This window comes from Thamnophis elegans, chromosome 4, assembly GCF_009769535.1.
Source record: "Thamnophis elegans isolate rThaEle1 chromosome 4, rThaEle1.pri, whole genome shotgun sequence".
Taxonomy (NCBI): Eukaryota; Metazoa; Chordata; class Lepidosauria; order Squamata; family Colubridae; genus Thamnophis; species Thamnophis elegans.
In genome coordinates, this window is record NC_045544.1 from 26,058,312 (window position 1) to 26,071,148 (window position 12,837).

Genomic DNA, 12,837 nt, shown 5'->3' on the forward strand with positions numbered 1-12,837 from the left:
GGGGGAGGCGCTCCCGCTCTTCTAGCCCCTAGCGGAGGGATGCGGTACTGCTGGAGTGAGGTGCAGCAGATGCTAGAGCTGTCTGGGCTGGCTTGGCCGCGCTAAATTGTTCAGAGTTTGCGGCGGAATTACTCAATAAAGAAAGCCGTGAATTAAAGAAAGCGCCTTGACCTGAGCGCCTCTTCCTGGGTTCCTGGGCCCTCTACACCCCGTCCCTGACTGGCCTTCGGAGGAGACGCCAGTTTGTGGAGCTTGTTAAGGTTGTTCCAGGGTGGGAGGGAGGGAGACGGAGCTGCGTTCATACAAACAGCTTCTCTGCGGTTCTTTTCTCTAATCTACAGGGATGGTTTTTTTTTCCTTCCGCCGTGTCCTAATCTGGAAAAGGAAATTGTTTGATGTACTACGAGATGTTATCTAATTAGAACGTAAGAGACTTCATCTTGCCAGCAAGCAGGTCATATAATTAATGTTAATTTAACGCTCAGATTCTCAGCCATTAATTTTTATTCCCTTAAATGTAGTTTGGCAGGGGCCCCTGATCCATAACAATGGATTTCACTGGATGTAACAGCACAACTTGATCTGCGGCGTGAATTACTTCAGACCTCCCTATCCCAATAATCAGATCCCATCAGGTATGCATTATTAAGCCGTGTAATTGAATGGTCCATAGTTTGCATATCAGACTATTAAAATAATGCGCTTTGCTTTTCTTCTAACACGTAATGATACAGCCTCTGCGAATGTTGGGTGATTCTGATAATTATCACCAAGTGACTACAAATGTTCTCTTCATTAAGATGATTTCTTTCAAGCATTTTTATTAAAATTTGAATAATGCACTAAATGGCCGCCTGTAGAGTCCCACCCCCACCCCCGTGGCAATAATATTTGCCAGCTACCATTCCCAAAGAAGACAAAGTAGTTGAAACGGGCAAAGTAGAAACTTTAGCAGCAGCGGAACAAAATTGTCGCCAAAGTCATAGGATGCGACCTTTACAAAAAGTTTTCATTTTAAATGCCTCCCATTGTAGCAGCGAAGTTTCAAAATTATTCTAGATCTTGCCTGCTGTAATTCAGCCAGAAGGAATGGGAAGAAGACAAAAACACCCAAAACCCACACCCCTCATTTCCTTTCGTAGAGGAGGCTAGCAACGACAGAATCAGAGAGTCAAACAGGATAGGTTTGCACAGTGCACTAAATTAAAATGTGACTGGCTAATTACTCAGACGTTGGATTTGTTACCTGAGCCCTGGCACCTGGGTTACTTAATAAATCAGGGTTCACTTAACCATGCCTGAATGTGTTGCGCGGATGTTTACCCCTTTTCTTCAACTGGAATATAAATTATCCGGGTGTTAGGTGCGTGTGTAGGGTCTCTGCAAGGGGAAAAAATAATTAAACAAAAATTCACCCGCTTCCCTTAACAAAGCTTTATTCTCGAGCGACTAATTCCTGTTTCACTTTTCAAAGCTGCTGCCCTGTGCCTTTTTCTTATGGGAAGAAGCTCCTATTGGACTCCGTGGGGCTCCCCTTCGGGAGAGCACAGCATATTTTACCCCGTGCCATCTCGAGGCGCGCTCTTCGCTCCTATTTGACCTAAAAGCCATCAAGATCTGGCTTTCTGTGTTTTCGAAGCTGAAGAGCCCGCCAGCCAAAATTAGACTCACTGACTCACTCACTCTCTCTCTCTCTCTCTCTCTCTCTCTCTCTCTCTCTCTCTCTCTCTCTCTCTCTCTCTCCCTCTCTCCCTCCCTCCCTCCCTCCCTCCCCTCCCCCCCTCCCCCTCCCCCTCCCCCTCCCTCCGTGTGTGTGTGTGTCCGACCGAAATGGAAGAATTCACTGCTGCAAAATATGAAAGGACCTGAGCCCGCTCCTCTTCCCCCCCCCCTTCTCCTCCTTAATGGAACCCCTTTACTGATGGGGGGTGGAGAGAAGTGGGTTTGTTGGTTTGGTTGTTGTTCATCTTTAATTAGATAATCAAAAGACAAAAGAGGCTTCCGGACGCGGCGAGCCGGGTGGGGGGGGGGAAGAGCCCGCGGAGCTCGGAGTTTACGGCTGTCTCCCCCAAACCAGCGAAGCTTGCTGGCTGCTTGAGTTGCAGAGAACTCCGGCAGACTCGGAGAGCGACGTCTCTTCCAAGTGGCAGCTGATATTTCTGCATTTTCTTCGCTGGCTGAAAGAAAAGGCCCGGGCCAACGGCCCGCTTCTTTTACTGCCAGCTGGACAGAGCCCGCGTGAAGCCAAACGCTCACAAGCAACGCGGGCCGGGCTCCCCCAGTGGGACCCCAATCGGCTTAAATGGCAGGGCTCCGGTTTTCGCCGGATTCGTTGTGTGTGTAAGCGATTCAGGTTCTCAACAGTCGGGTGGGTGATCTGTCCTTTGCCCCCGCGGACTCCGCTCCCGCCTCTCCCTAATCCTGACCTGCGCCCTCACCTCCATCCCTCCGTTTGAGGCCAGACGGCTCCCTTGGGTCGGGATTGTGGCTTTTATTTTACTTGGGGGGGGAGGGAGGGAGGGAGGGAGGGAGGGGACGGCCTCTGGCAGGAGCCCGGGAGAGCTGAGCGGGGCGAACTATGCGTGCTCTGTCTTCTGTTTGGTTTGGCGTCCTCGCTATAGCAACCAGCAGTGGGCTGACAAAAATGCACCCTGGCTGGACAATGAGCCCGGCCTCGCTGTTTGCTTCCCTCCTTCTCCTCTTGGAGAAGCCTAGCAAAGGGAGGGGGGACACACCCACCCCTCCCTCCCTTCTCCCTCGCCAGCCGCCCTAGCGACCTCCATCCCAGCCCTGCCGGCGAGAGGAAGGGGGGGGGGTGTACCTCGTCAAACGCTTCTCCCGCCCCCATGACCAGCTAAACGCCCTTCATCGTCCAGCTACGGACTGGGAGGAGGAAGGGGGAGAAATGGGATTGAGAGATGACTTAAAAGCCTGGGTTTCCTCACCGTCTGTCCACTGAGCTACTAACTCGGGTTTGCCCCGCAGTTCAGCTGATGATCTGAATCTTAATGATGGAATTCCTTGAGCTGGTCTTGGGACCTCTCCTACCAGCGCCTAACCAGGCAAAAAAAACAACAACCCACCTTCCCTTTTCTACTTTGGGTTACCTTTATTTAGTCTTCACCACAGCCCTGTGAGGCAGTCTAATGTACCGCCATCGCCAGCCTTGCAGGAAGTAAAATCTGTTAGGCTTTGTCACCTAACCTTAGAGGGACGTCGTCGGGGCAATCGCACGGGTGGGCTTAGTCCTCCTCTCGGCTTTATTGGACTCATAAAAAAAAGGCCACGGGGTGTGGTAGGGAGTAGCAGTTGCCCGCCCAGAAAGCAGAAGTGAGTTATTTTAACTGCAACCAGTTCATTGAGGAGTGACTGAGGCCTTCCCATAGGGTTTGTCCACCTCCCGCCAATTGTTTTAAGCCAGTGTTTCTCAACCTTGGCCACTTGAAGATGTCCGGACTTCAACTCCCAGAATTCCCCAGCCAGATGCTGGCTGGGGAATTCTGGGAGTTGAAGTCCGGACATCTTCAAGTGGCCAAGGTTGAGAAACACTGGCTTAAGCAGTCTTTTCTATTCGACTGATGGCGGGCTATCAGGATAAAGTTTCACTAAACAGCAGTTCTAATTGAGTGTTTTTCTCCACTTCCTCCCCCCCTCTCCCCTCCCCAATAGCTTTTCCTTTCCCTCACTTCTTTCTGTTATAGTCTTACAGCTAGAGATAGGTAAAATATGGGGTCTTTTACACCCGTCCCTCTTTCCTCTTCTTAAGTGGAAATAATGGCACCCAATTCTCTGGATTCTTTTCAGGGAGGGAATGTTGTTGTTAGTTGTGAAGTCGTGTCCGATCCCATGGACAACATTCCTCCAGGCCTTCCTGTCCTCTACCATCCTCTGGAATCCATTTAAGCTCATGCTGACTGCTTTAGTGATTCCATCCAGCCACCTCATTCTCGGCCACCCTCTTCTTCTTTTTTCCTCAATCTTTCCAAGCGTTAGGCTCTTCTCCAGTGAGACCTTCCTTCTCAATAGGTGGCCAAAGTATTTGAGTTTCATCTTCAGGATCTGCAGGGAGAGAATACATCCCCAAATATTACAGTAGTTGAAGGTGGAGGAAGCATCAGAGTAAATGCAGTGCTGCGTTCCTTTTTCTCTCTCTCCTCTCTCCAACCAGTCTTCCCCACTTCTAATCATTCAGAGCAGTCTATGCACAGCTTTCCTAAATGTAGCACCGTCCAATGTTGCATGACATTGCCCATTCCTGTCCCTCTCCCACTCCACCTCTCTCCAGCTCCCTTCCCCTCTCTCCCTCCCTCTCTCTCATACAAATCCAAAACCAGAACTAACACAGAGACAATGCATTACCAAGCAGCTTGTGATCCAGTACCTCTTGGGACACCGGTTTAGGGAAGGCTGGTGTACCTGTTCAAGAAGTCCCCGAGACAAGTAAAGTCAGAGTAAAATCCTTCCAGAGTTTCAGGCATTTCTCTCCCCCACCCTTAACCTTTTGTGATTCAGAAGAAAATAGCAACTTTTTAAATTATCGGGCAGGAGATATTATGATGGGACATGTTTCTCAGGGAGAGAGGGAGGGAGAGGGAGGGAGAGGGGGGAGAGGGAGAGAGAAGAAATAAGTTCATACAATAATAAATCCACACACACTTTGTAAAGAGAACACCCTCTAAACTTTGCCTGGGGAAACATGGCATGCTGAAAAGCTAGATTTCTACATTTCCCAACCCCAAATAGTGTTTCTCAACCTGTGTTCTTTCCTATGTGTCAGAGTGCAATTCCTCATTATCATCAGACTTTGGCTTTGCAACTGAGATTTACTATATATTCAAATCTAGCACATCTGGAGTTTGTGCAGGTTGCAAGTAGCTTGTTTAGAGAGACTTTCCAAAGGACCGGGTGATTGAACTGAAAAAATAAAGATCACTTAAATGGAATTCTGGGGAAGGATTTTGGGTGACCTTCCTAGATATTCTTGTCTTTAAAAAAAAAAGATTTAAAACTTGGAGTAGAGTGGGAGAAAGGTTTTATGTATACTGCCAGTATCCATGTATCCCATCTACTCCTAATTCACTTACTTAGATACCAAAACTTTTAAATCCCTTTTAAGGGGCATTTTAAGTGGGTGCTTAAGTATGGGTACATCTTTTAAAATTAGAATGCATCCTTTGGAAGCTATCAATAAATAAACTGATTTATAACTGGATCTTGCTTCTCTCCAACATCTCAGTATAAATCAACTCCAGTCCGAATTCAGAATGTCGTCTCTCATCCTGATAAAAACGATTGCCTTTCATTCTCTCCCTCTCCCTTTTTCCCTACAGGTCTCACATTCAGCACTCCAAATTAAACTGTTTTCTTTTTGGTACTTTGCAGTAAGTACCCAAGAAGTCCGAAGAAACTGCCAAAGACTGACTCACGTCCCATTAGCAGTGTTCAAAAGCAGTATCTTGCCTGCTTTAAGCAGCTTGGGTTCGTGTTTAATGACACAATTCAAAAGCAGAGGATGAAAAGAAGCGGGGGGGGGGGGGCAGATTGAGATCCAGGCATTCAACGTGTTGTAATTTCAAGTCCTGAAATTTCCACTCCTGCCTTTGCTGAAATTTGCAAGGCCTCTTAAACTTGCCAGTAGGTTTACGAATTGTCAGTGGAAGTTTGGCTGGAGAAAAAGTGAGAAATGTGCAGTAATTTCCAACCAACTGTATGAGAGACTCGGAAAGGGAAACCATCTCCTGTTGGATCTTCCCGGGGCTTGAATGGTTTGAAATAAAATAAAATAAAAACAACCGTCTCTGCTGATTAGCCTTACTCCAAAGAAGGGAGAAGGCCACTTTAATGGGCCGCTTTAATTTCAAGGAACAGCCCCAATTACCCCATTTTTACCCATTCTTATTTTCGTTTTCTTTCCGAAAAGAAACTGTTTGTGAAAGCCACCGGGAGGAGCCCCGACTTGAAAGTGTAGCTTTTCAGTCATCTTATAAATGCATCCCCGAGGCTGCCGTTCTGGCGACTGGAAGGCAGATTTCATTAAAGCAGCCCAGCTGCCTCTTTGTGCCAGAGCAGATTCTTCAAGCCATCACTTGTGAAGCCTCGGCTTCGGAGGGACTTCCCACCCCCTCCCGGCCCTTCTGTGTACAGGCCCTTAAAAGTTGAAGTTCCATTCATGTGTGCATTTGGGCTTTCTCTCTCTCTCTCTCTCTCTCCCCCTCGCTCTCGCTCTCTCCAATACGTCGGGGCTCCTACTAGCCTCAGTGGAGGAAAATAAAAAGCTGCACCCAAACCCAAGATTGAATGGTCCGTCCTCAGTTCCGAAAGGTTGAAAGGGAACAAGATCAAAAGAGCCCCAAGCTCACAATAATTACATTAAACGCATCCTGGGCAAGAGCACGTGCGCGCGCCCAGCTCTGAGCTTGGCCTTTCCATGCGGGGCAAGACATGGAGTGGGCGGGGGGGGGGGGAAGCGATCTCAGTGTTTTGCTTGGACTTGACTTGGATCAAGGTGTGAAAGTGATGGAACCAAGACAAGTTGTGGGAGTAGGTATGGAAGGAGGGTTGGAATTCTCCTATGCAGATTTAGTGCCACTGAATTCACTAGGATTAATTCCGCCAGTTAGTATCAATCTGGGTTGCAAAGATGTTACAAAAGGCCTCTTTCGAAAGGGCAGACTGATAAACCCATTTTTTTTTCTTTGTACAGAAGAATGAATTGTGCGAAATATGGGAACGAAACAGTTTGCTAATGTGGAGATTATAACAATATATTACTCCCTCTACTAAATCAGTCTTATTTATTGCTTGCAAAATACAGGGAAGACACTGGATTGAAATCTAGAGACGGTTGCAGGTGTAAGCGCAAGCCCCCATCCACTCACACAGATAGGTCTTATTTGCTATCACAACAGGTAAAGATTTTATGGTTTTCAGATGAGTCCAATAGTTAGCCACGAACTGCTGATGCTAGGAAGAGTAAAGGAAGTAGACAGCAAGGAAGCCCTTCTGGCTTTGGATGGTTGTATCTTTCCTATCTCCAAGGATCCCCATTTATTGGCCATTTCCAATATAGTATAGTAACTACACATAACATCCGCGTTGAAGCGCTTTAAAACCCGTCCTTATTACCTTTACCTTTATTTTGACGCAATGACTTTAAGAGGTGCGGTGGGTCAGAATTAAAGAATGACTAACATTTCTTAATGTCTACCAAGCGTTGTTACCCTAACACAGTAGGAATGAGTATGAGCTTTGCTTCAACTAAAGCTGGCTGGACAACACAACCATGCTTTGGTAACATTTTTTCTTTCTTTCTGCAGTGTTTCCATGATTTTGCCTTAATTCGTCCCTAGCCCGTGAGCGACGCGGGTTCCATACGGCTTAGTAGATGTAGCAGTCTTAAAAGTAGTTTCCAATACCCCCTCCCCCACTTCTCGCATGCCTTTATTCCACCGTCGCTCAAAGGGAGCCTCGAGGGATATAAAATCTAGGAGGTTTGTTACCTATTACTTTGGAAGAAAGACAGCGGAGGCGGGAGAGGGACCGGTGAAAGGGATATATAGCACATGTCTTACTCGCCCCCTCCTCTAGCCTGCAGGACCCCAGCACCCAAGGCTAAGCTTTCCTCCCGGGCGCAAAGCAACGCTGGAAGAAGCTTATTCCTGATCGGGATGCGCCGAAATGGGGCCGGGGGAGGGGGGGCGGAGAGGCGGGACTTGGCCTCCAGCATCTCCCGCGCTTCTCGGCAAGGGAAGACCCGGGAAGATTAATTTTAGCCGGGAGGGGGGGTTGGCGGAGGAGGAGACGGCTCATGGAAAGGAGGAAACGGCTGCGAGGAAGGACCTCTTGCTTTGCTTTCAGTTGTTTTGTTCAGCTTTTTTGTTTGTTTGATGGAGTCATTCTATAGGCGCCCCGCGGTCGTTTCTCCCCCGCGGGGCGCCTAAGGACTGACTCCCGGGATCTGCAGCTGCGTCTCCCAGCAAGAGAAGCGGGGTAGGTTTGTTTCCGGGCCTTGGGTCCAAGCCGACCTTAGGACAACCTTGCCGGATTGGTTGGAGAGCTGCGGTTTTTCTCCCAAGGCAGATCCAAGGCGCAGGAGCTCCGAAACGGATGGGAAGTCCTGATTGCAGGTGGCCAAAGCGAAGACTGGATAGAGAATGTAAACCTCGCCCTCTCACTCCCCCACAAATCTCTGCCCGAGGCCTCTTAGTGGATCTCTTTATTCAGAGTTCTCGGGAAACTTTTAATGGCTTTCGATCAGCCATTGAGACCATCAGAATTAAGAGGAGAAAGACCCCAGCCGCTTCCTTTGTGGGCATCCTTTATGACTCTCCCCTGTTGTTGTTTTCACTGCGCACGCACCCTCCCTGCTTGAAGCCCTTCTAGTAGACGTTGGAAGAGTTCCCTGGCCTGGTTACCTATTCCTTCTCTGCGAAACTACGGGCTGTTGACTTGAGCTGCGAATAAAGTAGAGAGAAGTGGTTATTAATCCGGCAAAGTAAAACACAGGCGAGATGGCGCGTCTACCAAGAACTTTATATTGAAAGAGAGTAAATCGAACCATTCTGGATGAATTCGCTACTAGACTAGCGAATAAAGAGGGAGAAGGGAGGGAGAGTGAGAGAGGAAGGGAGGGAGGGAGGGGGAGGAGAGAGAGAGAGAGAGAGAGAGAGAGAGAGAGAGAGAGAGAGAGAGAGAGAAGTAGTTTCAAAACTTGAGAAAATTAGCTGTTAACCGGAATGCTCTTAATAACTCCCGATTTGACAGTCAAGAGGCCATTTTTTGTGATTATGTTTACCATTGTACATTAGTTCTAAAAAAGAACTCATAAAGAGCCCTTCTTGGACACTTTTCAAACTAATGGCCACTTTCTTTGAGAATTCACCGACGTCATTTTACTGGGATGATCCATAGGCACAACCACACCCGCATACCTTTACAGCCAGTTCAGTTTAAGCAAGTGCAACGAAGAGTGGGACAGGCACATCACCCAGCGCCCTGGAGGTCGGTCGAGACTCGAGATCCTTGCCAACCCCAAGGCACCACCGCCTTCAAGCAAGGGATTTCAAGGCTCCGAGCTCTCGGTTGGCAAACGCTTTTACGTTCAACCTGAAAGGTTCTTACGAGCTCTCCGGAGCCAAAGAGGTGGCGTCTCTTTCTTCCTACTATCCCCGCGTCTCCTTTAGCGTTTGCCTATGCAAATGTAATATAAAAGCTATGTGTAGACACCACACAGACACACACACACATACACACATCACGGAGAGAAATCTTACTATCCAAATAACCTTCCTTTGAGTGATAAACTGTGGAGGGCTGGCTGAAAGGAAGCTGTTCCTAGCTTGTGATGCTCGTAAATTCTCCCGCCTGTCTTGGCAGGGCCTTTCATGCAAGGGAATACTGGAGTGTATTGCCGTGTCCATAGCCTGACCCGGAGCCAGTATGTGGTTAGCACAACAAAGCATTGGCTGGGAGCAGGAGATAGGACAGTGGGTGCAACGCGGAGGGAGCCTTGATTGGAAGTGTCTGGAGCAGATTTCCCAGAACAATGGATGGATCCCTTCGAGTTAAGCGCCCGCTTGACCTCCGCAAGGCCAGAAGCGCCCTGTTGGAAAGCGAAGCGTTGATGAGAGACTCCTTCCTTTTAAGAAGGTTGGTTTGGAGGATCTATTAAGCAGCCGGACCCAGCGATTGGCCGCCTTCACACATACACACACACTCCTCTTCCCCGGATGAGGGACTTAAGTCATAAATGGGTTTAATCAAGGATGGGGAGGGGATAGCATTAGATCAGGCTGCTTCGCTTTCCCTGCTCCTAAGCTCCCGCAGGAACAACACGTCTTCTTTGTGAAAGAAAGAAAAGTGGCTGAACTGTAAACTCGCCGGTGGTCTCCCGGGAGCGAGAACCTCCGCACACAATCGTCGCCCTTTAGGTTCGCCTCTGCGCTTAAGCGCAGGGCTAAGCCTTCAAATTCTAAGTTTTGTTCTCCAGCAGCACCTGCTGCTGGGACACTTTGCAGACCCTGCTCCCCCCTCCTCTCCCATCCCATCTTTCTTATCCTTCCATTGCGGACAATGAGGAGCAGGTTTCTCTTGGATTATGGGGCGCCCAAGACCCATAGAGACGTGCTTGGAGGGGGGGAGGGGACTGCATTGCCACTTCAGACACTCCTTTGGAGAATAGCGGGTCCCACTGATAGTAAGGAGCCTCGCTTTCAAGCCAGCGGGGAGAGCCTTATCTATATTGCTAGGAGCGCTGACAGGGCGAACCTCGCTCCTGAAAAACGCGGTGCAAAGTTGGCGAGAGAAAGTCTCACTCAAAAGTGAGCAAACGGGGAAGGTGGCTCCGTCAGAGGGAAAGACCCCAAAGGAAAGCGTGGGGAGAGACCCCGGCAGGCAAGGGACCCTAGTCCAGCCTGCAGACCTTGCTTTCCATCGAATGGGTTAGCCCTTCTCTCCCGCTGTTCCTTAGCCCTCCGTGTCTTGCCGGCGGGGAAGGGGTGCCATTAGAGGAACGAGGTTGGAGGGAAGAATTCAATCAAAGTTGGCCATTAGCAAACCGGGGGCTCCCCTCCTCCGGCTCTCCCGAACACTTTGCGTGCTCTGCAAGGGAGAGGCGGCTGAGTTTTGAACGGCACTGAAAAGAGGGGTGAGCCTCATCTGGCTCCCCTACCCACCGGGCGCAGCGCAGGTGGCCAGAAGCGACTGAGCGGCTCCTTCTGCTTTCTCGGTGCTTGTTCATCTGTTTCCCCCCCACCCTCCTTTCTTTGCCTTTTCCTCCCTCCCCCCCCCCACCTGCGTGCGCTCCTTCCTTCTTCCCTCCTTAGAGTTTGATTACAAAGAGATGGGGGGGGGAGAAAGAGAGAGAGAGAGAGAGAGAGAGACGCTGTGTAGGAGGCGTGGTGTCAGCACCAGGGCCGGGGCCAATGGGAGGCTCCCCCTGAGCCGGTTGCTAGAGGTCTCCACGTAAATCAAAGCTCAGGGAGCCAATGGGGGCCGGAGGGAGGGAGGAGAAGGGACGCGTGCCTTTGCAGTGGGCTCTGCCAAGCGGACTTGCGGGGGAAGCGAGCGGCGAGAGGAGCCCGAGGCGAAAAAGTAGCTGTCAAATGCGCGGCTCCTTTAAGCGGAGCCCTCAGTCCGGCTCGGAGAGTCATGGCGACCACAGCGTCTAACCACTACAGCCTGCTTACCTCCAGCTCGCCCATGGTGCACGCCGAGCCGCCCGGGAGCATGCAGCCCGGCGCCGGCTACAGAGACGCCCAGGCTCTGGTGCAGGCGGACTACGCGCTGCAGAGCAACGGGCATCCGCTCAGCCACGCTCACCAGTGGATCACGGCGCTGTCCCACGGCGGCGGTGGCGGCGGCGGGGGAGGCGGTGGCGGCGGCGGAGGAGGAGGAGGAGGCAACGGCGGGGACTCGCCATGGTCCCCCAGCCCGCTGGGCCAGCAGGACATCAAGCCCTCGGTGGTGCAGGCCGGCGGCCGGGGCGACGAGCTCCAGCAGCAGCAGCAACATCACCAGCAGTCGCAGCAGCAAGGCAGACCCCCGCACTTGGTCCACCACGCCGGGAGCCACCACGCCGCCGTGGCCGCCGCCGTGGCTTGGAGGACCGGCGGCTCGGCTCACTTGCCGCCCGGCATGGCCGCGGCTAACGGCGGCGGCCAAGGCGGGCTGCTCTACGCTCAGCCCCCGGGCTTCACGGTCAACGGAATGCTGGGCTCGGGCCAGCCGGGCATGCACCACCACAGCCTGCGGGATGCCCACGAGGAGCCCCCGCCGCCTCCGCAGCAGCAGCAGCAACAGCAGCAGCCGCCCCCTCACCACCCGGATCACCTCGCGCAGCAGCAGCAGCAGCAGCAGCCCCAGCACCCGCACCACCACCCGCACGGGGGCCCGCCGCCGCCGCCGCCTCCGCACCACCACCACCACGAGGCGCACTCGGACGAGGACACGCCGACCTCGGACGACCTGGAGCAGTTCGCCAAGCAGTTCAAGCAGCGGCGGATCAAACTGGGATTTACCCAAGCGGACGTGGGCTTGGCCCTGGGCACCCTCTACGGCAACGTCTTCTCGCAGACCACCATCTGCAGGTTCGAGGCGCTGCAGCTGAGCTTCAAGAACATGTGCAAGTTGAAGCCTTTGTTGAACAAGTGGCTGGAGGAGGCGGACTCCTCGTCCGGCAGCCCCACCAGCATAGACAAGATCGCAGCGCAGGGGCGCAAGCGGAAAAAGCGCACCTCCATCGAGGTGAGCGTCAAGGGCGCCCTCGAGAGCCATTTCCTCAAGTGCCCCAAGCCCTCCGCCCAGGAGATCACCTCACTGGCGGACAGCCTCCAGCTCGAGAAGGAGGTGGTCCGCGTGTGGTTTTGTAACAGGAGACAGAAAGAGAAACGCATGACTCCCCCGGGAGGGGCTCTGCCGGGAGCCGAGGACGTGTATGGGGCCAGCAGGGACACGCCGCCGCCGCACCATGGGGTACAGACTCCTGTGCAGTGAACTCCGCCCGGGGCGGAGGAGGAGGAGGAGGAGGAGGGGGGTGGGGGTCGAGGGGGCCGAGCCCACCAGGCCTCTTCCCTCTGACCCGACTCCTCCGATCCTTTTTTGATTGTTTCCCTCCCCTTTAAAACAAAGCAAAAGCAGACAAAAACAAAACAGGAAGGAAGGAAGGCGACTGCACTGAACTATGCTTGAAACGGTAGCGAAGTGGGTAAATGAATGAGGGTGTGTTTTGACCTTTACAGGCGAGTAACCTGGCAATGGAGTGCAGTGAGTATACGGAGGGATGTGTGAGGGGCGAGACGGTGCCTGACCCTTACTTCCACCCGCTGCCTCACAGCTCTC

General features: G+C 51.8%; 1 protein-coding gene across 1 annotated transcript; it reads left to right on the forward strand.

The window, feature by feature from the left end:
- Nucleotides 1-11,148: 11,148 nt before the first annotated feature.
- On the forward strand, nucleotides 11,149-12,492 carry POU3F2 (POU class 3 homeobox 2). The gene has a single exon (XM_032216724.1). It carries the CDS (start codon nucleotides 11,149-11,151, stop codon nucleotides 12,490-12,492), a length of 1,344 nt encoding a protein of 447 aa, XP_032072615.1.
- Nucleotides 12,493-12,837: the final 345 nt, after the last annotated feature.